Source organism: Pinus tabuliformis, chromosome X (genome assembly GCF_031772625.1).
Source record: "Pinus tabuliformis cultivar Carrire ecotype Pingquan chromosome X, CPIR1, whole genome shotgun sequence".
Lineage (NCBI taxonomy): Eukaryota > Viridiplantae > Streptophyta > Pinopsida > Pinales > Pinaceae > Pinus > Pinus tabuliformis.
Window position 1 is genome coordinate 21,539,951 of NC_142308.1, and position 26,416 is coordinate 21,566,366.

At 41.1% G+C, this 26,416-nt stretch overlaps 1 protein-coding gene across 4 annotated transcripts in view; it reads left to right on the forward strand.

Moving 5' to 3' along the window:
- LOC149138125 (uncharacterized) overlaps positions 1-26,416 on the forward strand; it is a 437,257-nt gene that overhangs the window by 218,523 nt on the left and 192,318 nt on the right. For all 4 annotated transcript variants that reach the window (XM_089449305.1, XM_089449306.1, XM_089449303.1 and 1 more), the window contains 2 exons: positions 3,738-3,781; positions 4,281-4,323. In XM_089449305.1, coding sequence (XP_089305431.1) covers positions 3,738-3,781; positions 4,281-4,323 — 87 coding nt within the window. The remainder of the gene's footprint in view (positions 1-3,737; positions 3,782-4,280; positions 4,324-26,416) is intronic.

A 26,416-nucleotide genomic window follows, 5' to 3' on the forward strand; every position in this document is an offset into this window, starting at 1 on the left:
TTATTATATGTTGTGCCACTGTTATTTTGTCATCTTTGGGTTATTATATTATTTGCATGTTTTTGGTTGGAGTTTTGCTGGGTTTGAGGAATATTCCGGGTTAGGAATATTACATGAGGGCAAGCAACATTTTGCCGGGGGAGACTGTAATATTCCTAATTAGCCATGGCTAATTGGAATATTCGATTTTGCTCAATTTTTCCTTCTATAGTTATTTATAAATAAAAAGGTGAGGAAAGGGGGACATAACTCACTTTTTGAATAAAGTCACTCCCTAATAGCACAACGTTGTAACTTAAAAGGGGAGCCAAGGGGGCCAAAGGACCACGTAGAGAAGGGGGCCCACGTAGACACTTGGAGGGATTGCGCAGATGGAGAAGGAGCACGTGGCAAGAGAGAGGCTACGTTGGAGGAGGTGGGCCTTAGGGTTTTGAGAGAGGTCAACGCTATAAAGGAGAGAGGAGCCTCCTCATTTGGGCATGGGATTATGTTGCATTTGAGCTAGTCACTTTGACTTAGAGCACGTTGGCCGTTTAGCTTGTCTGCAGCACTGTTTAGTGCATCGAGTGTCTCCGTTTGGAGATCTCACCTTTAGCCCCAGGGGACTTCGAGTGCCTGCTCGGGCAAGGTAGTTTCATCTATATTTGGCAGGAGGAGCGATCTCTGGAGTTGAGGAGGAACTGGGCATTTTGATGACTGCACAATCTTGAGAGGGGAGAACACAATTTCTTTTGGTAGGAGCTCCGCATTGGGTTTATGTGGAGGATTTGAGCTTGGAGATTGAGCAAGGGATCAACCCTTGCATATTGGAGGATTTTGGCAGAGTCTCGGGTAGAGTTTTGGAGGATTCTCTTCAGGGGTAGCGCAGAGCCTTGAGGGATAGCGTAGATCCTCAAGGGGGTGATTTTCGGGGTTCAGCTATTTTAGGAAAGCTTTCTAGGCTTTTCTAGGTTTATTGAGCAGAGGTTGATTCTAGAGTTTCAACATTTTCTGGGGGGGGAACAACCCCAAATCCTCACTTGATTCCAGCAGTAGCAGCAGCACAACAGTGCTCTGGCAGCTTGGACGCAGTTCAGAGAGAGGCCATTTCTTTACCATTCTGAGTGTTTCTTCACTTGCCTTGTGCAAGTTGAGGTGCTATCTTTCTGATCACCTCTTGTACTCTTTCCATTAATCAGTATAATAAAATGGCTTGCATTTCTCTCTGCATTTCTCGAGTATCTGCTTATATTCCATGTATACATTATTGTATGTTGCACTACTGTTATTTTTTTTATCTCTTTGAGCTCCTCGGCTACTATACCACTTGTGTGTTTTTCTCCTATATTCTTAGACAGAGTCTGGAAAGGGCCAGGTAACCTCCAAATCTCATCCTCTTTTCAGAGGCGACATATCTGGTAAACGCCCTCCCAGTCCATCTCTGGTTGGAGTTTGCTTGTGTTTGAGGGATACCCTTGATAAGGGATATTACAAGGTTTCTAAGTGAAAAATGTCTTCCACGCTTCTTCATCCAAGGTTCTCCTACTTTGGCCTCGTGCTAACTGCCCAATTGAATGAAGGCACTAGTCTAGTTTGTAATAGCCGTAAAATTTGAAAGCAGGAAGCATGAAAATTTAATTTGTATTCACCTGAACTGCTAGCTGATCCCGTGAAGTCGACGATATTGTTGTTGTTTTGTTCCGTTGCTGCTGTAGGCTCCAATTACCCAGGGAGACCAATTCCACCCAACCTGATTGAGCAGAGGCTGGCTGCTCAATCCAGCAAGCTTCTCACAGAAGCCCACTGTCCCCCGTGCCCAGAACCTCAGACGGATTAAAGCTCTTCCAATAGTAAATCTCTGTCACTGCTAAATTCTGCTCCACCTCCTCTGGTTTCACTGCTCCATTTTTCCCCCCTGTTCTCGGTTCACAAATTCGGTTTTAACCCCGGGCCTGGCGGTGGCCGCTCTCCAGCATGCAACCACCGCCTTCCCCTGTCCCGACACGCCTTCTACGCTTTGAGTCTCTCTCCCTGCTGTCATAGCACTCTGAAGTTTATCCTGTTGGAATTAAACGTCCCCCGTACATGAGGGTCCTTCTTGTTATATACTTTAGTTTTATAAAGTTAATATATATATTGTCAGGTTTAATATATATATATTTTATAAAGTTTATAATTATATTTTATAAAGTTAACTTATATATATTGTAAAGTTTAATATTTATATATATTTTATAAAGTTTAGAATTATATTTTATAAAGTTTTTTTTTTTTTTAAATTATATTTATAAAACTTCAAATAAATTTATTATTTAAAATTCATCACATTTGTTTTTATTATAAAGTTTGAAACTTTATATAGTGGATTGGTTTAGATGGGCCGTTACATAGTTGTATTGATCATTTAAAAATTTTCTCTTTTCTCCTTTTCATGGTATCTAGGGTTAGGTGTTAGTCTAAATTTGCATTTAATAGTGATTTTGTATCGATATATTATTTTCCTTTAGGTAGCAAGTGCATTTATTAATGTTTAAAAAGAAAAACCTATCATTTCTTGCATGTTTAACCACGAACTTTGGGGTTGGCGTCTAGGGTTTATGTTTCTATTTTTTGCATTTTGAGCCAATAATAAATTAAAGTTGACTTTTTTCCATTGCTTACCTCTTTGATAACCTTTAGTTTCTTGTTGATCTTATCATTTAGAGTCTATTTGTTGGCTGTTATATGGTTTTGTTTGCTGTAAATTTGCCCATTTTTGAAACCCTAACTTGTAACAGTCATTTCTTAGTTTATTGGGGTTGGTTGAAAGTGTACTGGAACATTTGTAAATCTCATCTTGGCCTCCAAGGCTTTGCCAGCATCCTCTTCCATAACCATTAAGCTCCTTAACACCGTTGAGCCATCCTTTATCGAGATTTCTCTAGGTAATTTATCTGCAAGCTCCTTAAAGAGCCATTTGGCCTGGAGCCCTAGTCATCTAATTTGTAAGTCTTGCCAGGGAAGCCTCCCCTATGGGGGTAACATCCGACAACAAATTAGCAATAGAGAGGCCGCTGAGGTGACACTGGTGGCTGATCTCTTTGTTGCCATAAGACCTAGGTTGCCTAGTGAGGCTTTGCATTAGGTTTGCTTGATTTTGCGGTAGGCATATAGGCAACTTCTTTAACATTATAAAACCATTTTCATAACCAATTAATGTTAATGGTTGTATTTCGATTGTATAAAAGGGTGTTGGTAAGATAATTATCCAAGAAAATGATAGCTGTAGTGTTGGAATTCTAAAGATGTTTTTGATCTTTGCTGTTTTTTGGGAAGTTACTTTGAGAAACATGCTTGAAGGTTTGTGGATGCACTGCATAATGTGGACTTCCTTTTGGCATATGTGTCATCATTAAGGGGTATCTATTTCACCAAATTCATCTAGGACTTGCACCCAACATCATCCCTTTTTAACATGCCATTTGAGTGTGACAGACCATAGCAGAAATGGAACCCTAGTGGACAGCATGATACTCCGTGAACCTCATTAGTGAACCAAGGCCCCTTTGGGTGAACTTCCCTTTTGTATTTCTTACTGAAATAAAATGTGGTTAAATTATAGCATGCACACAAAATTAGTAGGCAACATCAAGAAAAAAATATCTATAGGAATTGATACTTAGACATTGGAAATTATCTATATTGGTGCATTCTGAATTGCCGTTTCATTTCTATTTTTCACTATTGTTCACTTATCCAGTTGCTTCCATTTTATGCAGCTTATGCATGGATTTGTTGGTCTTGCTATGGGTACTCTATGGAGGTATGGAGTAGTTTCTTTCTTTTTCATTAGTGCTCCTTTAACATGTTGAAACATAATGTTTACTTATAATGCTACATTATACTGAGTAAGAAGCCTAAAAGGATTACATATTTCCCTGTATATTTGTCACAGTCCAGCCATGCATTTCTTCGGTTATTATGTTCCCCACATAGTGTGATTCCTGTTTCTAAAACTAAAAGTAGTTCCATCCAAAATGTCCTATATATATATATTGAAAAGAATATGTCCTATATATAGGACATTTTGGATGGAACTACTTTTAGTTTTAGAAACAGGAATCACACTATGTGGGGAACATAATAACCGAAGAAATGCATGGCTGGACTGTGACAAATATACAGGGAAATTGTAATTGACATTTTTTCAAGAAATTTAGGTGGGAGGGGATTCTAATTATGTATATATACTAGTTAACATGGTCCTTGTAAGATACACCACCTACAATCCTAGATATTAACAATGCCATATTCCTTTGCAGGTTGGAGATAAATTGGTTCCTTTCGATTGTTATCTGCACACTGGTGATGTCTGATAGACCTATTCCATCAGCTTTCACTTTCCTTTGTGTTGCCTTTTTGTGGCTATGTAATTGATACATACTATATTTTTCCTCTATGGCATGTATACTCAAAAAAGGGATTGGACTGAATTAAGTGATGAATATGTATCACTGTAAAATTACAAATTAAACCTTAGAAAAGGCAGTTTTTTCTATTCCATTGTGTGAAGACACTTGGGTTATTTCAAGAGAAAGTTATGCATTTAAAAACTAATTTGGTCATTCTAGATATGTTATGCATTTAGAAGTCTGGCAGGTTGATAAAGTTTTAAGGGGTGGAGTTTTAGGGAGCACCTAAGTAATAGGATACATCCATACAGAGCCCATGTTCCATATCCTACGTGTTGGACACTGATACGTGAGGACACATGTTCTGTTCAAAATAAAAACTTTCGGAAATGCAACTTTTTCTATTCCATTGTGTGGAGACACTTGGGATTATTTCAAGAGAAAGTCATCTGTTAAATTATAGAAAATATGAGAGACAAACATGAGAATATGAATGAATAAGAGAGATGTATTATTTCAATGTATCCCAAATTCGATAAGATGGTGTCATATATATCTATATATATATATATATATATATATATATATATATATATATATATATATATATATATATATATATAGGAGATCTTGTGATTCTCGTTAGGAAACGGTCACCTAATTAATAACTACATACATAACATAAATGATTTATTATGTACAACTTTATTATATTATTATGAAATCATCATTACAATATTTAATACCCCCTCAAAAATATGATTTCATTTTCCATAACCCCTAACATTTCCCGAAAATTTTCAAACTTCTCCCTATTGAGTGCCTTGGTGAAGATGTATGCTACTTGATCTTGGGACCTATTACCCACCACCAGTGGGTGACCCATATAGGAGAAAATTTCTCCTAGATTTTTCTTCAGCCGACAGCTAGCTGCTCATTACAGCCACCTCATAGCTTGATGTGCTACTATTCTTTGCCACCTGAGCTAGCCATTGTGCGCCCTTGCTCGTCTGTCATGATTGTATGTTTGAAGGCGGGCCTTCCAACCCCGAAGGTTTGGTTTTTCATTATGTAATTGTGTGTTTATGCTTGCTTTTCTTGGGCACACCTGGTCATGGATTAGTGGGGGGATTCGGCAGAAAGAAAGGTTTTGACTATACTCTTGGTCTCTTGCCTCAAATTGAGGGTTAATCTTGTATCCTAGTCCCGAGGGATCTCCTTTATGTGAAAATTCACTTGAAATGTAGCAACTGGAATTATTTCTTCTAACTGATAAATTATGCAGTTTATTTTGTTACGACAAAATAACGAATTAATCACACTGCAATTTCTTCACAATAAAAATGCTGCGGAAAATAAAATGCTGAAAACTAAGAAAATACTCACATACAAAGAATAAAATTTGACAGTTATTTTTGGACAAATGTCCTTGGAAAAACCCAATGCGAGAAAATTGGTGCAGTAGATGAGGGTTTTATTAGTATGCAACAACAAAAATTCTGAGTATAATTTGGATGCTTAATCTATCAATCCAATCAGAGAGAAATACTAGAAAAAATATCTGAGGGAAATTTTCCCCTCTCCACAAGCAATCTGGCAACAATTTACTCACTGAAAATGGCCTTTGAGATACCCTTGTGCAGGCCTCTACACAGTGCTTGCACAATCCCTTCTTCGCTCTGCCCGGATCTGCTCCTGAATCTGTTGTCTAGCCTTTTGCTGCCTCTGGAAGTGTTTCTCTTGCCCTCTGAAAAATATTCCCTGCCTTTGGAACCTAAAACGACCTCCTCCCTAGTTGAATTGAATTTCCCTCTTGAGGCACCTGCGTAGTCCTTACGCAGCCTCTTGGGAAAATAACTGGACCTCCTTTCCTGACTCTTCCAGATCTGGAATCCTCCTCCAAAAATTTGTTATTGATCTCCCTCTTGCTCCTGCTTCCTTCTGGATTGATTTCTTCCAGTTGAATGTTGCTCTCTGGAAAATTGATTTGCCAAGGAAACTCGCTCTTCCTGTGTGTTTAGCTCCAACCCCATCGACCTCCTCTTATAATCTCCAGTTGGATCACAAACGACCATGATTAAGTCCTTATTGATGACTAAGATCATCTCTGAGTCGATCCATGTGAGTTTCTATAGAAATCTCACCTTTTTCAATTAATTCCTATTAATTAATCATTTTCTCCAAGTTAGAGTTCGGAAAAATTGAATTACTGATTAATTAACTTAATTGAGTTGCTTCTAAGTGGATTTTCCAGAAACGATTTATGGGTTTTCGAGTCCTCATGTTTCTAAGCCTCTTTGGCCAAAGTCGAGACTAGAACACCATCCGATGCTACAAAAACTAGCACTCCCTCTTAGGGAGGAAGGTGTTCACCTAGTCTCCATAACATCCTCCATACACATTGTTGATGACTGACAACTGTGACCATTGCCATTGCCCACCAATAAATGTACAACTCTGATTCATCTGCCACCTATGAAACTGGATTCGCCCCCCAGGCCCGTCGTGTCCTGAATCTGGCGAATCAGACACGATTCAGGCGGATTTGAGTTCGAAATCAGGACACGTCGTGTCTGATTAGGGCACGATCGAATCCGGATCGTGTCCTGATTTTCGGATTCGAATCTGGAAATTAGGAACCCGTGCGGCGTTATAAATGCAATTCTCTCCATTCTATTTTCACATTGAGTTCTTTAGTTTGCCGTGGGTTTGTTGTGGGTGTTTGGGAGCAAGGAGCAAAGGGTGTGGGAGCATTTTCAAGGAGATTCAAGCAAGAGGTAAGTGCATTTTCTCTCTATTTTTTGCATTTTTACTACAACGGTTTGCATGTGCATTTCTTTTACAAATTTGTGCATTTTTGGTTTATTTTTTTAAAGCATTCACGACTCAATCAAGGGCTGCAGGGAAGGGACAAAGGAAGGGGAAGAATGTCCCCATTGGAGATGCCCCTCCTCTCCCAATTTCATCAGGGTGTGCTGCAAGTGTTCCCTATATTGCAAGTGGGGCTGCAACAACAACTTCAAATGTTGAGGGAAGACTTCCTCTTCAAGGTAACAAATATCCCTTGTGGAAATATGTCACAAGAGAGCAAGGGCCAAGCAACAAGGTGAAGGGATGAGACAATGTGAGTTGGAAATGCAATGATTGCCACAATAATTCCATGAGCACATATTTCCGTGTGAAAGGTCATTTGTCGGCTTTACCAGGTTGTGGAATTGGAGCTTGTACAAAGGTGCCTTTACCAAAGAGGAAAGAAATGGAAAGAGAGTCCAATGTTGGTATGGAAAATGTGGCTGCAAAATAAAAAAAACCAAGAATGATGACCCCCTTCCATTCTTGAGGAAAAACAACAACAAATTCCCATTGGGAAGGGGCAAAGGAAGGGGAAGAATGTCCCCATTGGAGATGCCCCTCCTCTCCCAATTTCATCAGGGTCTGTTGCAAGTGTTCCCTCTATTGCAAGTGGGGTTGCAACAACAACTTCAAATGTTGAGGGAAGACTTCCTCCTCAAGGTAACAAAAATGCCTTGTGGAAATATGTCACAAGAGAGCAAGGGCCAAGCAGTAAGGTGAAGGGAGGAGGCAATGTGAGTTGGAAATGTAGCAATTGCCACAATACATTCACGAGCACATATTTCCATGTAAAATGTCATTTGTTGGCTTTACTAGGTTGTGGAATTGGAGCTTGTACAAAGGTGCCTTTACCAAAGAGGAAAGAAATGGAAAGAGAGTCCAATGTTGGTATGGCAAATGTGGCTGCAAAAAAAAAAAAACCAAGAATGATGACCCCCTTCCATTCTTTAGGAAAAGCAACAACAAATTCCCATTTAGGAGTTATGATGGGGGACAAACAGCAAAAAGATAGGCAATTTCACTTGGTCCAATGGACAAGATTTTTCAAAAGGAGAAATGGGAAGAGCTTGATCTCACCATTGCCTTTTTTTCTATCAAAACTTCATATCTTTTAATGTTGCACACTCACCTCTATTTATTGAGATGTGCCAAGCTCTAACTCAAGGGGCTCCATCAGGGTATGTGCCTCCTAGGCCAGAGAAGCTTAGAACCACATTGTTGACGAAGGCAAAAAAAGAGGTGGAAAAAATGCTTGAGCCTATTAAAGCATCATGGCCAACATTTGGGGTTAGCATTGTTTCTGATGGATGGACAGATCCAACAAGATACCCACTCATCAACTTCATGGTGCCTTCCTTGAATGGTCCAGTTTTCTTGAAATCAGTGGATGCACTTGGACAATACAAGGATGCACAATATATGGGTGAGTTGTTTGTTAAAGTTATTGAAGATGTAGGAGTTGATTCTTGTGTGCAATAATCATTACAGATAATGCACCTGTTTGCAAGGCTGCTAGCATGATTGTGGAAACTAAATACCCACAAGTGTTTTGGACACCTTGGATTGTCCATTCATTGAACTTAGCATTGAAATCTATTGCTTCTGATGTGCTTTGGATTGGTAACATTATTGAGGATGCACGACATATCCTTAACTTTGTACAAAATCATACAAATGTCCTCACTATCTACAAGGAGTACAACAATCTATCATTGTTGAAGATTGCGGATACACAATTTGCCTTTTCATTCACCATGTTAAAGAGGTTGAGGGAGGTCAAGATCGCTCTTGGGGCCATGGTTATTTCAGATTTTTGGTCTTTTTGGAGAAAGGCAGATCAAGTAGCCTCTAAAAGAGTGAAGGACACAGTGTTAGATGATGTTTGGTGGGAGAGGGTAGATCTACTTATTCAGATCATGGACCTGATTATTTCTTTGCTTTGATTTGCAGATACAGACCAACCCATCCTAGGAGAGGTTTATGAGGGATGGGATTCTATGATTGAGTCTGTGAGGAGCATTATTTTACAAAGTGAGTGCCCCAAGTATGAGATATCATCAAAGGCCTTCTTCACCACTATACAGGATATTCTTCTTAGTAGATGGGACAAGAATTGCACACCTTTACATTGTTTGGCTCACTCATTGAACCCAAAATACTACAACCATGAGTGGCTGAATGGTGGAACTTCCTGCAAATTCCCTCCTGACATGGATGGTGAAATCTCATAGGGGAGGAAAGATGCATTCAGGCGGGTTTTTCAGGATAGAGCATCCCTTGATGAGGTGGAGGATGCCTTTGCAGAGTTTTCCACTGACACTGGTCGATTTGCAGGATATGATCTGATTAGAGACAGGGGGGCTAAGAAGCCCTATTCTTGGTTGGCAAATCATGGGGCAACAAGCCCTCCTCTACAACAGTTAGCCATGAGGCTCCTCTCTCTGGTGACTTCATCCTCTTGTTCCGAGAGGAATTGGAGCACATATGGGAATTTGTATATTGTCAAGAAGAGCAGGCTTGAGCAGTCCAGGGCAGAGATAATGATGTATGTGCACACCAACCTTCGTCTTATTTACAGGCAGAGGGATGAGTGGTTGAAGGGAAAGACAAAGATGTGGGATGGCTTTCTTGATGATATGGGTCTGGACAACAGTGTTGAGTTGGCATTGGCCAATTTGGATCTCAATGATCTAGTGCTAAATCCTGTCACATTTGATAACGGTGATACTGTAGAGGGGTCATCCTCCACACCAACAGATGCAGAGATGACTTTGGATACAGGGGAGGAGGATGCAGCAGAGGAGAGCAGTGGTGACCATGATGATGGGGACAATGATGTTGATTTTGATGATGACTATGAGGATTGATGATTCATGAGTCATGAGCTACTTACTCCCTTGAGGCTTGTATACTTGTAGTTGTTTTGTATTTGCTATTTCTATTTGCCATTGACATTGCACTACCTATGTAACACATTTTGATTTTGATGACTTAATGAGAAAACTACATTATCTTTATCTTACTATCTTGTCTTTCTCCAATTGGATCATTGATGAATTGAATATGTATTATGATTTATCATTCATGTCACAATTGTATTTGTATGCATAATGTTACTTTGTAAAACTTACATCTATATGAATATCTATGTTTGAAATCAATGAATTTGTATCATGAATGAGAATTTGTGTAAGAAATATCTAATTTTTAAAATATATATATATCTATATCTCTCTCTCTCTCTCTCTCTATATATATATATATATTTAATAAAATAATATATAACATATCCGAACGTGTCCTGTTCCAGAGAGTCAACGTGTCCGTATCCGACACTCGAATCCCCGTATTCGTCAAATCCCGAATCCCCGTCTCAAGTGACTTAGTCTGCCACAACTGTAGCTGAATGACCCTGTATCTGCACCAATGTTTTAAAACTCCGACTCCGGTTTGGAAACGACCAAGGGTCGGCTCCGACTCAGATTCCGACTCCGTATCGACTCGTCTGGTTTGATTTCAATGATTTGGTCATTGTAAAAAATACATTAAATATTTATTTTTTATAAAAAAGCATAAATTTAAAGATTTTCATTCATGTTTCCAAACACAAAGCTTTAGAATATAGAGAGAAGACAAAATATGATCAAAGTAGGCTCATGAATATATCCATTATATCAAAATGGCACCCAATGCACTATCCAATACAAAGTTCATACTTAGCCACCAATGTCAGGATTCTTTTCTTCCTCATCCCAAGGACAATCACTAGACTACAACAACAATAATACCAATTCTGTGCAACCAATCATAGCTTCCCAAATGATAAGCTAATGAACTGATCAACATATGTCTTCAAATTTGTGCCTTTGCTACATGACGACTTGTCTCATGCTTCTACCTAGACTATTGGAGATGATTTCAAGAAATCTGCACCTAATGAAGTCTCAAAACCCTTGATTTAATTCTAGTCAAGCTCTAGAACAATCAGAGGTAAATATGTATCTATTAGTCCATTGCCAGAATGTTTGCCTTTTAAAAAACATTGTATGGCTCAATGCAATGTTTCAGTTTTCTAATTCATGCCACTAGGATAGTAAATATGTATCTATTAGTCCATTGCCAAAATGTTTGCCTTTTAAAAAACATTGTATGGCTCAATGCAATGTTTCAGTTTTCTAATTCATGCCACTAGGATAACCATACTTCGGCCTTTTAATTTCATAACTTTCTCACAGTGAGATTACTTTAGGGCTATAAATATGCAATAAACAACAACCCAACCATTGATATGTAGGAGTCGAGTCGGTCGGGTTGTTACCGAGTCAGCCGAGTTGTTACTGAGCCGGCCGAGTTGTTACCTAGTCGGCTGAGTCGATGACTAGCTCGACTGGCTCGTAACAACCCGATCAACACGAAGCCAACCCGGCCAAGCATTGGCTCGGTCTAGCTCAGTCGAGTTGGTGTCGGCTCGGCCGTTTTTTAAAACACTGATCTGCACTGTTGTCGACACTGCACTATACAACCTAGACTGCTGCCAACTCTGCATTGCGCTGCAACTGATCTCATGCTGTTGCTGCAACTACTACAACTGAAATCCAATTTCTGAATCAATTGTGCCACTGGAGTGGCTCTACAGCTGCTTCCTTAGTCTCTCGCTGCTACTAGCCTCTGCACTGTCCACTGAGTAACTGTCTATGTTGCCCCTGCTCTATGCCCCTCAACATCTGCCTACAACTGTCCCTCAAGATCTGACTACGCCATCCTGAACATTGATCCATCTGCTACTGAACACTATAGGCCCCTGTAGCAAGGTACTGATCTGAGAAGAAACACCTGTCCGATGCTCACCTCTATGGAAGGGCATGCCACCATGAAGTGCCTATTTGAATCCATGATTTGTAAATTTTTTTACTTGATTATTCTAATGATTTGTTGTATTGGAGGGTAAGGGGATGCATTGGATCTTATGCAGGATTGCAGATGGGTCCCCATTTGGGGTTTGGTCTCCCTATACCGGGTTCGAGCCCTGTAGAAGGTCACATTGGCACTTGGAGGGTGAGCGTTGAGAGCCATGTGTTAAGTTATGGTATGTTCTATGCTTATAACAGTTTACTTCTTTTTCTTATTATATTCCACTGATTAGCAATCACATGTACATAAAGTAAAGTGCAGATAGAACATTAAACGATCGACAGAAAACAAGCCAAGACAAGAGACACAAGATGTGGCGGCTAGCCAGGGACAAACCCCACAATGTGTGGGGAAACCCTTTGATCAAATCTTCTTTTATCTTCAATAATTCAGCAGAGAGAAATAGTACAATAAATCTGATTCATATCAACAGTAGCAAACCCTAGATCAGTAGCATCAGCATTAGCGGCTTCATTATCAAACTAGGGCAGACCATATCTCACAAACCGACAGTCGGATTGACTTCATTCCACCACCAAAAGTTTCAGCTTCCAGAGGAGGTTCAGATGAACCTACAGCGTAGTTCAGATGAGGAGATCTTCTAGGCCACGCAAGTCAATCTTTACTTCTGCAGTTGCAGCTTCAGTTTCAGCAGTTTCCGACTTCAAACTAGGGCAGTCGATATCTTGCAAACCGTTCGTCGGATTGACTTCATTCCACCACCAAAAGTTGTGGCTTTCAAAGGAGGTTCAGATGAACCTACAGCGCAGTTCCAAATAGGAGATCTTCTAGGCCACGCAAGTCAATCTTTACTTCTGCAGTTGCAGCTTCCGGCTTCACATGTGTGAGAGAGAGAGACCCATTTCAGCGCAGTAGAGAAGAGACTCATATCTGCGCAGTAGAGAGAGAGAGATGTGATGAGATGAGTGAGTCCAAATGAGGAAAAGTCCTCTTATATTTATACACAACGTTGGTGGGTGAATAGATGCGACTGTTGGGCTTCTGAGCCTACATGAGTTGTAGGTCGACTTGATAATTATTCCATAATCAAAATAAATTCATATCTCCATGAATACTTATCGGAATCGGATGATCTTTATATCAATCCTACACCTCTCGACGAGAGGAATCTAATAAAAATATTATCGGCCATGAATAAGATGACCCATATGAAGTTTTGCCTTGGTTGCCAATTTTAACACTCCCTCTCAACCATGGAGAACTTCATCTGCAATCTGTCTATCGGTCGTTACTATTCATCCATCAAATGCACTGCCTTGTACAGCCTGACCCTTGCCCTGCTCTGCTCTATTTTGCCTGTTCTGCTTTGTCTTGTTCTGCCCTGCACTGATCTGTACTGTTTTGTTCTGTTCTGCTCTGCTCTTGCATTGTTCTGTTCTACTCTACTTTTGTCCGAATTGTGAAGAAGAAGAAATGATCGAGGATGTATCATACTGACTCAAAGTCAGTCTCAGAGTATGTACCACTGGTCCCAGACCAGTCTCAACCAACCCAAAGTCAGCGTCATAGTGAGTACAACTCCAATGGTCCCAGACCAATATCATCCTCCACTGACTCAAAGTCAGTCTCAGAGTATGTACCACTGATCCCAGACCAGTCTCAACCGACTCGAAGTCAGCGTCATAGTATGGTACAACTCCTACCGCTGGTCCCAGACCAGTATCATTGATCCCAGATCAATGGAGGTCATCCTAGCGTAGGGAGTACGGTAGTTACAACGATGCGTCCATCGGTACTACTATGGTCCCTAACTTCATTTCCCTGCTCATTGATCAGATGAGAGGTACTTCCCATGAGTCCCAGACTGCATGGGTAGGATGCCTCGACAGGAGAACTAATCAATCCTGTCCTCACAGGAGAACACATCAATCCTGCTACAATTGCCATGGAGAACACATCAATCCAGGCCTCACAGGAGAACACATCAATCCTGCTACAATTGCCATGGAGAACACATCAATCCAGGCCGCCATGGAGAACACATCAATCCAGGCCTCACAGGAGAACACATCAATCCTTCTACAATCGCCATGGAGAACACATGAATCCAGGCCTCACAAGAGAACTAATCATCCTGCTACACAGGAGAGCGAATCATCCTGTTCCACAAGAGAGCGAATCATCTTGTCACACAAGAGAGCGAATCATCTTGTTCCAGTGTGCACCACCAGGGGAGGGTGAGTCACCCTGTGGTCGTATGTTGCTCCAGTTATAACCGCAAGCCCTCAGAGCTCCCAGAGCTCAATGTATGCAACAAGCAGGACCTTTGTACAAGGGTTTCTTGCCGACTCCAAGTCGTTTGGGAAAATCATAGATTAGATCTTTCCCCAGGGCTTTGACAAGGTGTATCAACCTGTACATCATCTTAATGCGATGGAGCCTCCTTGCTCATCGACTTACCATATCCAAGATGATGTCTATCTGCTGGAGCAATCGACGAATACGAGATTCCTCAATAATCGAATCCCACCTCTGGTTGTTATAGAGAATCACAGTGGTATCCAATGTAAATCCAAACAGCTCTCTGAAGAGCTTTCGCAACTAGACTACCTCACACGAGGTTATGCTAGCAACAATATATCCTGCTTCGGCGGTGCTCAAAGCCACCGACTTCTGCTTCTTGCTCATCCAAGATATTGAAGCAGATCCCAAGGTGAAACAGCACCCGGAAGTGCTCTTACGGTCCACCACACTGCCTACCCAATCAACATCAGTATATCCAAGTAGTCTCACATCTCTGGCAGTGTATCTTAATCCATGAGAGATTGTGTCCTGAAGACATCTCAGAAGATTCCTGGCATCAATCCAGTGAGGCTCAATCAAATATGAGCTCACAATGCTAACTGCAAAAAATATGTTCGGACGGAGGTTCACTAAGAACATCAATGCGAATGAGTTTATGAAACTCAGAGGCATTTCCCAAATCTGGTCCGACATCACTACCATATAACTTCTAAAAGTTAAGATCCTCGAGGTAGTCACAGGCTTGCAGTCCATCATACCAAATCTTTCTAATATCTTTACCACATATTTCCCTTGAGATAGGAAAATTTCCCTTGGCTTCTGCCATACTTCAAGTCCTAGGAAGTAGTGCATCAGTCCTAGGTCTTTCATTTCAAATTCAGAGGCCAGCTCCCTCTTACATTTGTGAATGAGAGGGTCTGCACCTGTTAGAAAGAGGTCATCCACATACAACACCAGTATGAGAGGCTTGTCATCTTCAACCTTAAAGTAAAGGTTAGGAACGGCTTCACTCCTAGTGAATCCCAACTTCATCAAGTAGCTATCGATCCTCTCATACCATGCTCGGGGTGCTTGCTTCAGCCCATAGAGAGCCTTCTTCAACCTGCATACATGAGATTTTCAATTATAAATCTCAAATCCTTCAGGTTGCTCCACGTAGACCTCTTCTTTGATCAAACCGTGCAAGAATGTAGTCTTGACATCCATCTGATGTAGGTTCCATCCTTGTGAAGTGGCAAGGGCTATGATCAAGCGGATGGTCGTATATCCGGAAACAGGTGCAAATATCACATCATATTCTATACCTTCCTTTTGGGAGAAACCTCGAGCAACAAAACGAGCCTTATACTTTTCCATACTTCCATTTGCTGCATGCTTTATCTTGTAAAGCCATTTTGAAGTAACAATTGTCTTGTCTAGGGTCTGAGAACTACTTCCTAGACATCATTCTCCATAATAGACTCATATTCTATGGTCATAGCATCCTTCCATAGTTAATGCTTGATGATATCTGAGAATGATGAAGGTTCATTTTGTATGATCGTGCTCATGATGGTCAGGTATCCCTGATACCTGTTAAGTTCCTTACTTTGATGGAAGGTTCCTCAGGGTGCAGCATGTCCTTCAGCATCATCAAGTATCCCCCTAAGCCATGAAGGCCTCTTCCTAGAAGAGGAAGGCTCATGTGGATGAGGATCAATCGGATCCATGGGTTCTTCTACATTAGGCATTGATTCATCGTCCTTTTCTTTCAGTTCCCTGGTGTCGGCTTCTTGAGAGCTCCTCAAAGTCGGAAGATTGATCACCTTGCTGAGAGCCATATCTTCGTCAAAGGTGACATCATGACTAATTATGACTTCCCTTTGACCGGCTACATAGATTCTATAGCCTTTAGTATTTTCACCATAGCCCACGAAAATTCCCTTCTTTCCAGATGCTCCCAATTTATTTCTTTTCTCTTTCGGCACATGAAAGTATACAGGGCTTCAAAAATTTTAAAATGAGAAACATCAGGTTTCTTACCGGTGAATTTTTCTTCAGGAGTCTTGGAACCCAATGCTTGATGAGGGCATCGATTTTGTACATATACGTCAGTGTTTGCAGCTTCGGCCCATAGAAACTTTGGAAGTCTTTGATCATGTAGCATGGCCCAGACAACTTCCATCATCGTGTGGTTCTTCCTTCCCACCACACCATTCTGCTCAGGAGTATGTGGTGTAGAAGTCTCCCTCTTAATGCCAACCTCAGGTATGCCTGAGTAAACCAATTGTAATATATCGGAGGTCTTGCTTTGGCTTGAGGGGAATGGTCCCCTTTTGAGCTTTCCTTCGGCACATCCCGGACATACACCTTCTTTCTCTACTTGGAATTCAGGCATCCCTGTTACCATCTGTCTTACATCGGGTAGAGCTTTGTAATGAAGGTGGGCAAACCTCCGATGCCAAAGTTCGGACTGAAGCGTTGTGTCACAAGACATGACACCTAGCGGACTTCCACCGACTTGATATAAAGAATCAACTCGAAACCCAAGAGTGAAAGCATCTTTAACATTATTTTTCCAAAAGCAGCAGGAGGACCTTTAGGCAAGGGCATTTCCTGCTCTTCTACCCTTGTTTGTTCTTGAATGCATCTAGCCATTAATTCCTCGAAACTAGGAATTACATTATTGTTCAGAAGAGTAGTCCTGAACACATACCATTCAGATGGTAATCCTCCGAGAGTTGTGAGTGCCATTTCTCTGTCAGTAATGGTTTCCCCAATAGATAGGAGATCGTTCTTGATCTCGGTGATTCTTAAGAAGTATGCTTGCATACTTTCATCTTTACCCTTCTTGATTTCCCTCAACTTATTTCTAAGAAACAAAACTTGATTTGCATCATTAACTTTAAATAAACTCACCAGTCTGTCGTAGATTTCCTTGGAGGTGTCTAGATCAGAGATGTAGGCCACCAAGCGCTTGTCGATAGAGTCCCGGATGATCTTCTTTGTTTTGACTTCTCCATTTTTCCATTTGTTCCAGGCAGCAGCAGATGCATTTGATGAAGGCTCAACAATATTGCCTCTTACATGGTCCAGCACTCCTTGATCTTCAAGGGTTAGATCGATAGACATCTTTCATCCGTGATAGTCAGCTTTCTCACGGAGCTTGTCTTCGGCAGGAAAGAGTGTTCGAGGACCCCATAGTTCTTTTAGGATAGCCTTACCAATCTTCTCTTCAATGATTGCTCTTGCTCTTGCTCGGGCTTTGTCTTCACCTCAGCTCTGATACCATGTTAAGTTATGGTATGTTCTATGCTTATAACAGTTTACTTCTTTTTCTTATTATATTCCACCGATTAGCAATCACATGTAGATAAAGTAAAGTGCAGATAGAACATTAAACGATCGACAGAAAACAAGCCAAGACAAGAGACACAAGATGTGGCGGCTAGCCAGGGATAAACCCCACAATGTGTGGGGAAACCCTTTGATAAAATCTTCTTTTATCTTCAATAATTCAGCAGAGAGAAATAGTACAATAAATCTAATTCATATCAGCAGTAGCAAACCCTAGATCAGTAGCATCAGCATTAGCGGCTTCATTATCAAACTAGGGCAGACCATATCTCACAAACCGACAGTCGGATTGACTTCATTCCACCACCAAAAGTTTCAGCTTCCAGAGGAGGTTTAGATGAACCTACATCGCAGTTCAGATGAGGAGATCTTCTAGGCCACGCAAGTCAATCTTTACTTCTGCAGTTGCAGCTTCAGTTTCAGCAGTTTCCGACTTCAAACTAGGGAAGTCGATATCTTGCAAACCGTTCGTCGGATTGACTTCATTCCACCACCAAAAGTTGTGGCTTTCAAAGGAGGTTCAGATGAACCTATAGCGCAGTTCCAAATAGGAGATCTTCTAGGCCACGCAAGTCAATCTTTACTTCTGCAGTTGCAGCTTCCGGCTTCACATGTGTGAGAGAGAGAGACCCATTTCAGCGCAGTAGAGAAGAGACTCATATCTGCGCAGTAGAGAGAGAGAGATGTGATGAGATGAGTGAGTCCAAATGAGGAAAAGTCCTCTTATATTTATACACAACGTTGGTGGGTGAATAGATGCGACTGTTGGGCTTCTGAGCCTACATGAGTTGTAGGTCGGCTTGATGATAATTCCATAATCAAAATAAATTCATATCTCCATGAATACTTATCGGAATCGGATGATCTTTATATCAATCCTACACCTCTCGATGAAAGGAATCTAATAAAAGTATTATCGGCCATGAATAAGATGACCCACATGAAGTTTTGCCCTGGTTTCCAATTTTAACACCATGGGCCTCCACCATAGCAGAAGTACTTCATGGATCCCTAATACCCTTCAGAGATTGCTCGTGTTCCACCTTTTGGATGAGGATGATGCACCTAGATTCCCATGCCCAACCGACTCCACACTTGCACCATGTTAACGCTCAAACTAGTCGGGGACCTAAACGAGATCCCTAAAGGAGAAATGTTAGGCCAAAGGCAACAAATGGAGACTTAGCTCACTGCCACCTCAGCTAAGGCTCCCTACTATTTACAGACTTTCACCGATGGGAGGAGACCCGATATATTATGGACTAACTAATGAAGGATAAATCAATGAGTGGATGTGGAGTGACCCAAATGATTCCCTTTCCAGAAGATGTTGAAGGATAGATTTTGCTTGCTTTCTAAGCAAGGTACAATGTCTTTTAGGAGAGGAATGAGAGGATTTGAGCATTAGGTTTAGGGGATATGAGTCGTTACCAATCTCTAAAATCCTTATTGAAATTGGTATCCTAGATGGTTCTTGAAGAATTGTCTTTTCAAAGGAACGGGACCACACGGGACCAAGTGGACCCAACCTAGGTTAGGAGGTGAGAGTTTAGCATCAATGATGTTCCAAACCTAGACAAGGTGGGGGAAAGGATCAAAGAAATAATATTCACTCAAAGGTGTTAAATTGATCCTATGAGGCACTAGCCTTGGGGATGCTAGGGAAAAGTTTGATCTCGGAGCTAGGGCTTGGCTTTTCTCACAACTCCACTGTCGGAATGGCCTCAAATTTGGAGGAGGTCTTGAAGAGACACCAGTGCAGGAGAGGCTAGGAGATCGAACTTTTTGGAGGGATAGTTTGCCGGGAAAATGATGCCCTAGGTGACCCAACTTGGCTAGACCTAGGAAAAGGTGAAAAGAAGTTGATTTTAGGTGACCACCTTTTGGTAGATCAACCTTAGTCTTGGGAGAATGGAGTCTATGATAAATATGAGTGAGGACCTTTGGTTCCTAGTCAAGGAGGCCTCAAGACTACTTTGCTAGCCTTCTAGGTCAAAGAGAAGCAATCTTGCATCGTTTATACTTCGGTGTGAAAAAGGTGATGGCTTATCAAGATAAATTCGTTGATAAAATTACCCCTAGGATATTTCATTCACATTACATGGCTCATACATTGAGAGATGCTATCTAGAGACAAAATTCCACAATTTAAGTCGTAAATGCATGCAACAATTAAGCCCTAAAAAGAGCGAAAATCCTAGTCTAGTGTATATGACAAAGTAAAACAAGAATAACATTAAAAGCATGTGCTTACATGTAATAGAGTATATCCAACCATCCACAATTTGACAATAGAGAAGTTCCAAGACAAGATGAATCAAATCCACACATCAAAATTCATCCATAAAGCTCCAATTCATGCTCTAAGAAAAAGTGCGAAATTCTCAAGAGAGAGAAGAGATCCAATCCAAAGTGATGGTGAGAAAATGAAATCATCTCACTTATATTTATACACTGATGAGGAGTTCGAATTAGCCTCATTGGCCTACATAAGCCCCAAAAATAAAATAATGTTCTAATAATCTAACTTTTGGTGACAAGCCCGCCAAATTAGCTCACAAATGAAAGAATAAGCCTCTCAAGAGGTCAAATAATAATCTATGCATGTCGTGGTGCCCTCTAAAAGCCCTGATGAGGTCCATGGGTACCATAATGAAGAGTAGGACCCTCAAAACTGATGGACAAGGGGTTGGCCCCTTGTTCTCCAAACAATAAACTTGTGGTGCTCCCAATGGGTGTGGGGGCACAACAATAACCTCATGGGTCTCCAAATGAGTCGAGGATCCTTGTAGATCGTCTGCAAGGGCTCTGATGATGGTGTAGGGGATGCCACATTGTCCTACAAGTCCTAGGTCACATGCCAAGTGCATGGTACATCTGTCGGGCTATCTGGGCAAAGGTGAACCAGGTGCATCTTCCTCGTCCAATGGGAGTATCTCGAGCATGCTTGACCATCCTCGGAGATCGATGGATTGTTGTCTACTGTTGTGGAGGCCCAAGGCTCTCTACACACACCTTACATGTGCCAATGTAGCCCTCTAGAGGGTTAGGACCCCGTATAGGGAGACCAAACTCAAGATGGAAACCATCTGCAATCCTACATAAGATCCAATGCGTCCCCTAGCCTTCCAGTACAACAAGTCATTAGGGAAATCGAGTAAATGAGCTTACCAAACATGGACCACAGCTGGGGACTTCATAATGGCCTGCCCTTCCACAATGGGCTTCGGGATGTGCCAATGTCTCCTAAACTCCAAATGGGGTTCACAAAGTATCCTATTAGGTGGTTTCCACTTCTAAAGGGGATATATTGTTCAAGGTACATCCTTCAAAAGGTGGTGGCATGTGATAGATAGGTGAATGAGGTAGGAGATGAGAAGGGGCAACCCTGGGTCACATGCTGGGGTACAAGGGAAGCTAATAAGAGGGAAGCCCACACTTGGGTTTATAATGTATAGGAGTGAGCAATTGTGGTACATGAGGTGCCCCGACCTTGATTTTTCCACCCTTCTTTATATGCCTTTTGCCTTTTTATGATTTTCTTTGATTAACTGCTTGGGGCTCAAGAATGATGCATAAGATATAGCAGTGAATATCCCCTTTTAAAGGTAGGGTGGTTCATTGCCCACTAGGGGTTTGAACAATCATGGGTTCCTATGTGATGATGGAGGCTCATAGAACCTATAGGAACCGGGGTGATGGCCATGATGATGGGGTAGAGCTCATGTATTGGCTTTTTCCCAGGCGCTAAATGTGTTTGTCCCAACCATCTTTTGCATCTTGTGGTACATTTTCCTGTTGAATGTGGCCTAATATGCTTTTGTCTTTCTCTTTAGCTGATTCAACCAATGGGGCATCATTCCAGCCCTGACCCAAGGTGTGGGCGAGATAACCCTATGTGGACCCAATGGAGGAATGTGGATCCAGGTGGGAGAAAAGATGAATGGGGTAATAATGATTGGAAAAAGGGTAATATAAGCGGATAAGGGAGCGGGACTACGCAACCAAAATCGGGGTTTCTCGTGAAATACCATTCCTAAAGCCAAATGGTCAGTAAAAGAGATCCCACGGGACTAGACTTCAAGGTTAATATCCCAAAGGGGTCTAGGGGACAAGGGCACAGACTTAACCCATTCTTTCCATTGAATCTCCCCATTAATCCATGCCTAGAAGTGTCCATGAGAAGCAAACTACAACACTTAATTATCAAATGACAAGGCATACCTTTAGGTTCGGGAGGTCCACCTTCAAACATACGATCATGGCAGATGGGCGAGGGACCACATGGTTGGCTCAGGTGGCTGAGAAATGGCACAATGAGCTAGCTGGTGGCTAGTGGTTGCTGGTTGAGGACCATCTTGGAGAAAAAATTTCTCCCTGGGATATCACCCACAAAATGGTGTGTAACATTTGGCTCTAATTGGGATGTGATCTCTCGAATAAGTGGGTGAAGCTACTCAAACGGGAGGTCGCGAGAACTCCAACAATCTCTTGGTTACCATAGACCTGTCACCTGTACACATAATAGATGGAAAAACACGGGGCAACATGCTTTCACGATGTCTCATGATCATTCATGCTATATGTTAGGCCATAAAATCAATAGAAAATAAAATATGCAAATATGCATTTATCTACCATGAGAAATATCATATGATGTTAGTTCTAATGTGAAAATCAACATGCAATGCATCCTACTCTACCATGCATATGATATAATGTCAAGTCCCAAGGAAGGAGGTGATACAACTTAATTTGACTGGCTTAGGCCAAAGTTCGTCGTTAAGTTTGGCAATGTAGTAATAATCATCCCCAACATTTCCATGAACCCTGATAGGTATGGGATCTTTATCAACCAAGACTAAATCCCCAACCTTATATTCTTTCTCAGGCTTCCATTTTTTGCTTGTTTGAGATATTGGCCGCTTGAGGATACAAACTTCTTGGGTAGGGAGAATAGGGGAAGGTTTCTCGATCTCGTATGTCTCATAGTATGGTCCAGGCTTGATCACGTGATGTAAGTAAGTAGGTTCCCTATAAAGGATGAAAGGGGTACCATCAGATTGCAGGATGGTTGCATATGATAGGTCCATTTGAACATGCCCCCTAACAGTAGCTCCCCATTTCCTAGATAATAACATCCCCCACACATCAGGAATATCAATAACAATAACAGGAGGGATATATCGGGATTCCTAGCTAAAGAAACCTTAAGGTCTTTGATGATACCTTCCACTTCTACATGTTTGGAATTAAAACCACACACTTTTTTGTATGGTCGAGTGATGCTGAGACTCAATTGCTTCATAGCAGTCAAAGGCATGATAATCGCGGAAGCCCCTGAGTCTAACATACAATTTGTAAGAAGAGGTCATTGATATCCAAAGTAAGCAAGAAAGGTTCATTCCCAGGGTTTCGGTTAGGAATATGAATGTTTTGCAATTCTTCAGGCAGTTCTTCTTCTTGAATCCCTAGGGACTTCTTAATTTGTTGTTGTTGCTCAGGAAGCTTAGCAATCTCCTTTAGAGGAATATATATAGTCATCTTTCCTACGACAGCCCCTATGTCGATGCCAAGTTTAATTTCTTTCCCCTTTTCCTTCTTCTTGATGTATTCTTTCCTTGGAGGATCCTTTTTCAGATTGGCTTTTGTTGGGGGATCCTTCTTGGGAGGAATTTTGGGGATGGATTCTTTGAGAGGGGCTTGCTTAGGTGATGGATCTTCCTTAGGTTGTTCCTTAGGAGGTGAGGGGTCTTTGTCCTTTTCCTTTCAGGAATATTGGACCCCTTTGAATCTTCCCTGGCTATCAAAGTTAAGAATGGATTCTTCCTTTTCTTCTTTAAGGGTGACCTCACTAATGGGAGGATGTGTGTATGATCCCCCCAACAAAATGTTGAAGATGTCAGATTCCTTAAGGTTGGCTTGCTCATCAGTTTGTTCATCCTCACTTTCCTCCCCCTCACTTTCCTCATCCTCAGATGAAGAGTCTGGCTCAACGGCATTAGTTGGAGCCAAAGTGTTTGGGATTTGAGAAGAGCTTGGCCTATCTTCTTCACTTTGCTTTTTGGGAAAAGGCTTTCCTTTAGGGATATAACTTGATTTTTGGGCCCTTTCTAAGGCGGTGATTTTGTTCATGATAACCCTATCATGTGCATTGGCTTCTTCAGTGAACTTTTCCATTCTTTTGAGAATGGCAAGGAGAGTTTCCTCATGTTGATCTTTGGACTTCTCCTTCTTGATTTCAACTTTAGCTCTAGGGTTGTCATTGATATCAACCTTTTAGATTCGTATGTTTTCTTCAACGACCATTGCCATTTCTTTAGCGTCAGCCAAATTGAAAGGTTTCTTATCCCTTAACACATAGGTGAGTTGGCCACCCACCGCCTTTATGAATTTATCAAGGATGTTGGCTTTAGATGGCTTCAAAGGATCAACTATATCTTTGACTACCCTATCAAAGTTTTGAATGAACTCTTGCACATCCTCCCTTCCCTTGGTTATTTGTTAGAATTTTTCGATGTTGAAGGTCCATTGAGCATTGCATGACCACCTCTTCATGAATAGGTTTTCAAATTTATTGGAGTCTTGTATGCATGCAGGGGGAAGGCTTTGGTACCAATCTCTTGCTTGTCCCTCAAGTGATAAGGCAAAAAGCATCATGAGCCTATCTTCATCAAAGATCATTCTGGGGGACATTTGCCAATAAAATTCTTCAATAAAACCATGGGCAGTCCAAGTAGCATCCCCTTTGAATTTGGGTAACCATCGGTTATATTTTTCTAATTTCAAAGGGGCAAAGACACTAACCAAGTGTCTTTCACTCTTGGTCATCTTGGGTTGATCTTGTTTGGGGTTAGTGTTTGAACTAGATGGCATCTTTGGAGATGGATCACTGACCTTCTCAAATTCAGGGAAAAGAGCGGTTCCAATAGGTGATGGAGTTTGCTCTCCCCTTTTTGCAGCAACCCTAGTTAAAGGAGGAATGTTGTCACCTTCAAGTAAACTAGGGGATTGGACAATGAGTGGAGTCGCCAGAGGAATGTTTTATAAATGTCGTCAATGAATCAATTCCTCAATGATTCACTAGGGAGGTCAACCTGCTTCCTCCTCGGCAACAATGACAAAATGTTACTGCTCAAACTAGCAGGTGACCTAAAGGGGATCCCTAAAGGGCAAATGTTAGGCCAAGGGCAACAAATGGAGACTTAGCCCACTGTCACCTCAGCTAAGGCTCCCTCCTATTTACAGAATTTCACTGATGGGAGGAGACTCGGTATATTATGGAGTAACTAATGAAGGATAAATCAATGAGTGGATGTGGAGTGACCCAAATGATTCCCTTTCCAGAGTGGACCAGAAAAAATAATTTCTCAAGAAAAATCAATTTTTTGGCCCAGGTGGTTAAATTGAATGAGGGAATTTCGAGGAAAGAAATTGGAAAATATTTTTGAGGCCTTCTATCAAAGGAAAAATTGGTTTTTTAAGTAAAATCAAACTTTTGGACCATGGTGGTTAATTGAAGGGGGATTTTTCAAGGAGAAAAATTTGAAAAATATATTTTTGGACCCGGATCAAAGCTGTGATGTTCCTTTTTCTGGTGTTCCTTAATGACATGGTTAGGATGGACTTTCAGGGTTGGAGGTAGACAGGTCACAGGTGCAGGTTTACTTCATCAGCGACCCTAGGGGCTCTTGGAGATGTTTTATGGGGTCTAGAGGAGTTCACTTGTCATATTCCATCATCAAGATTGATTCCGTACAACTTGCTTCTCGTTCCATTGTATTTTGATAATTCCTGTAAAATTGGGTTATTATTGCGCCTAATTCAATTAATTACGCTTAAGGTGGCATTCCAGGAGGAATACTTGACAGAACACCTTAGTGTAATAACTCGTTGGAACTGGAACAAGAAGATCTATAGGATGGGATGGTTAGAAGTGATTTCAGTGGCCTAAGGAGGCATGGTGGCCAATTTACCATTTTTCGACATTTAAAAGGTATTTTAATTGAAATAAAAAGAGTGAAATGTGCTCAATGATTAAAATAATAATAAAATAGGAGGTTCTAGAGAGGTCCATCAAATCTATAATGTGATGTTCCTTTTTCTGGTGGTCCTTATGGATTGACTTTCAGGGTTAGAGGCAGACAGGTCATGTTGAAGAAAAGTGTAACTAGGTTCGGTATTTGTTAGTGTAATTTTGATCTTTGTACTTGTCAAGAAAAATAAATATTATTTTTGTAAATTATATGAATGAGTTTCTTGCTCATTCCATAGGTATAGGAAAGTCAAAGAGTCGAAAGAAAATTGAAGAGCTCTTCTTGAGCCTATGTGTATTGTATATGGGTCAAACTAAATGTCTAGAACAACCCTCCAAGACAAGCACAATCCTCTGGATGAAGTCAGCTAACAAATGAACTAAATAAAAGTCATGTCGGCTTGCAATAGAGACACAACTGTTCCACTAATAGGTCGGCTAAATATGGGGATGAAACAACTATAAATACCCAGCTAGGGTATTCGCAAATCACAAAGATAGATCTTGAATTCATCTGAGATTTTTCGTATGAGATCACAATGTTTCAGAGCTTCGGATGGGTACAAGAAGTGCAGAATAAAAGAACTCATATTCTCTCTGAATTTTGTATAGGTGCAGGAAGTATAGGACAGTTGCTGGAAGAATT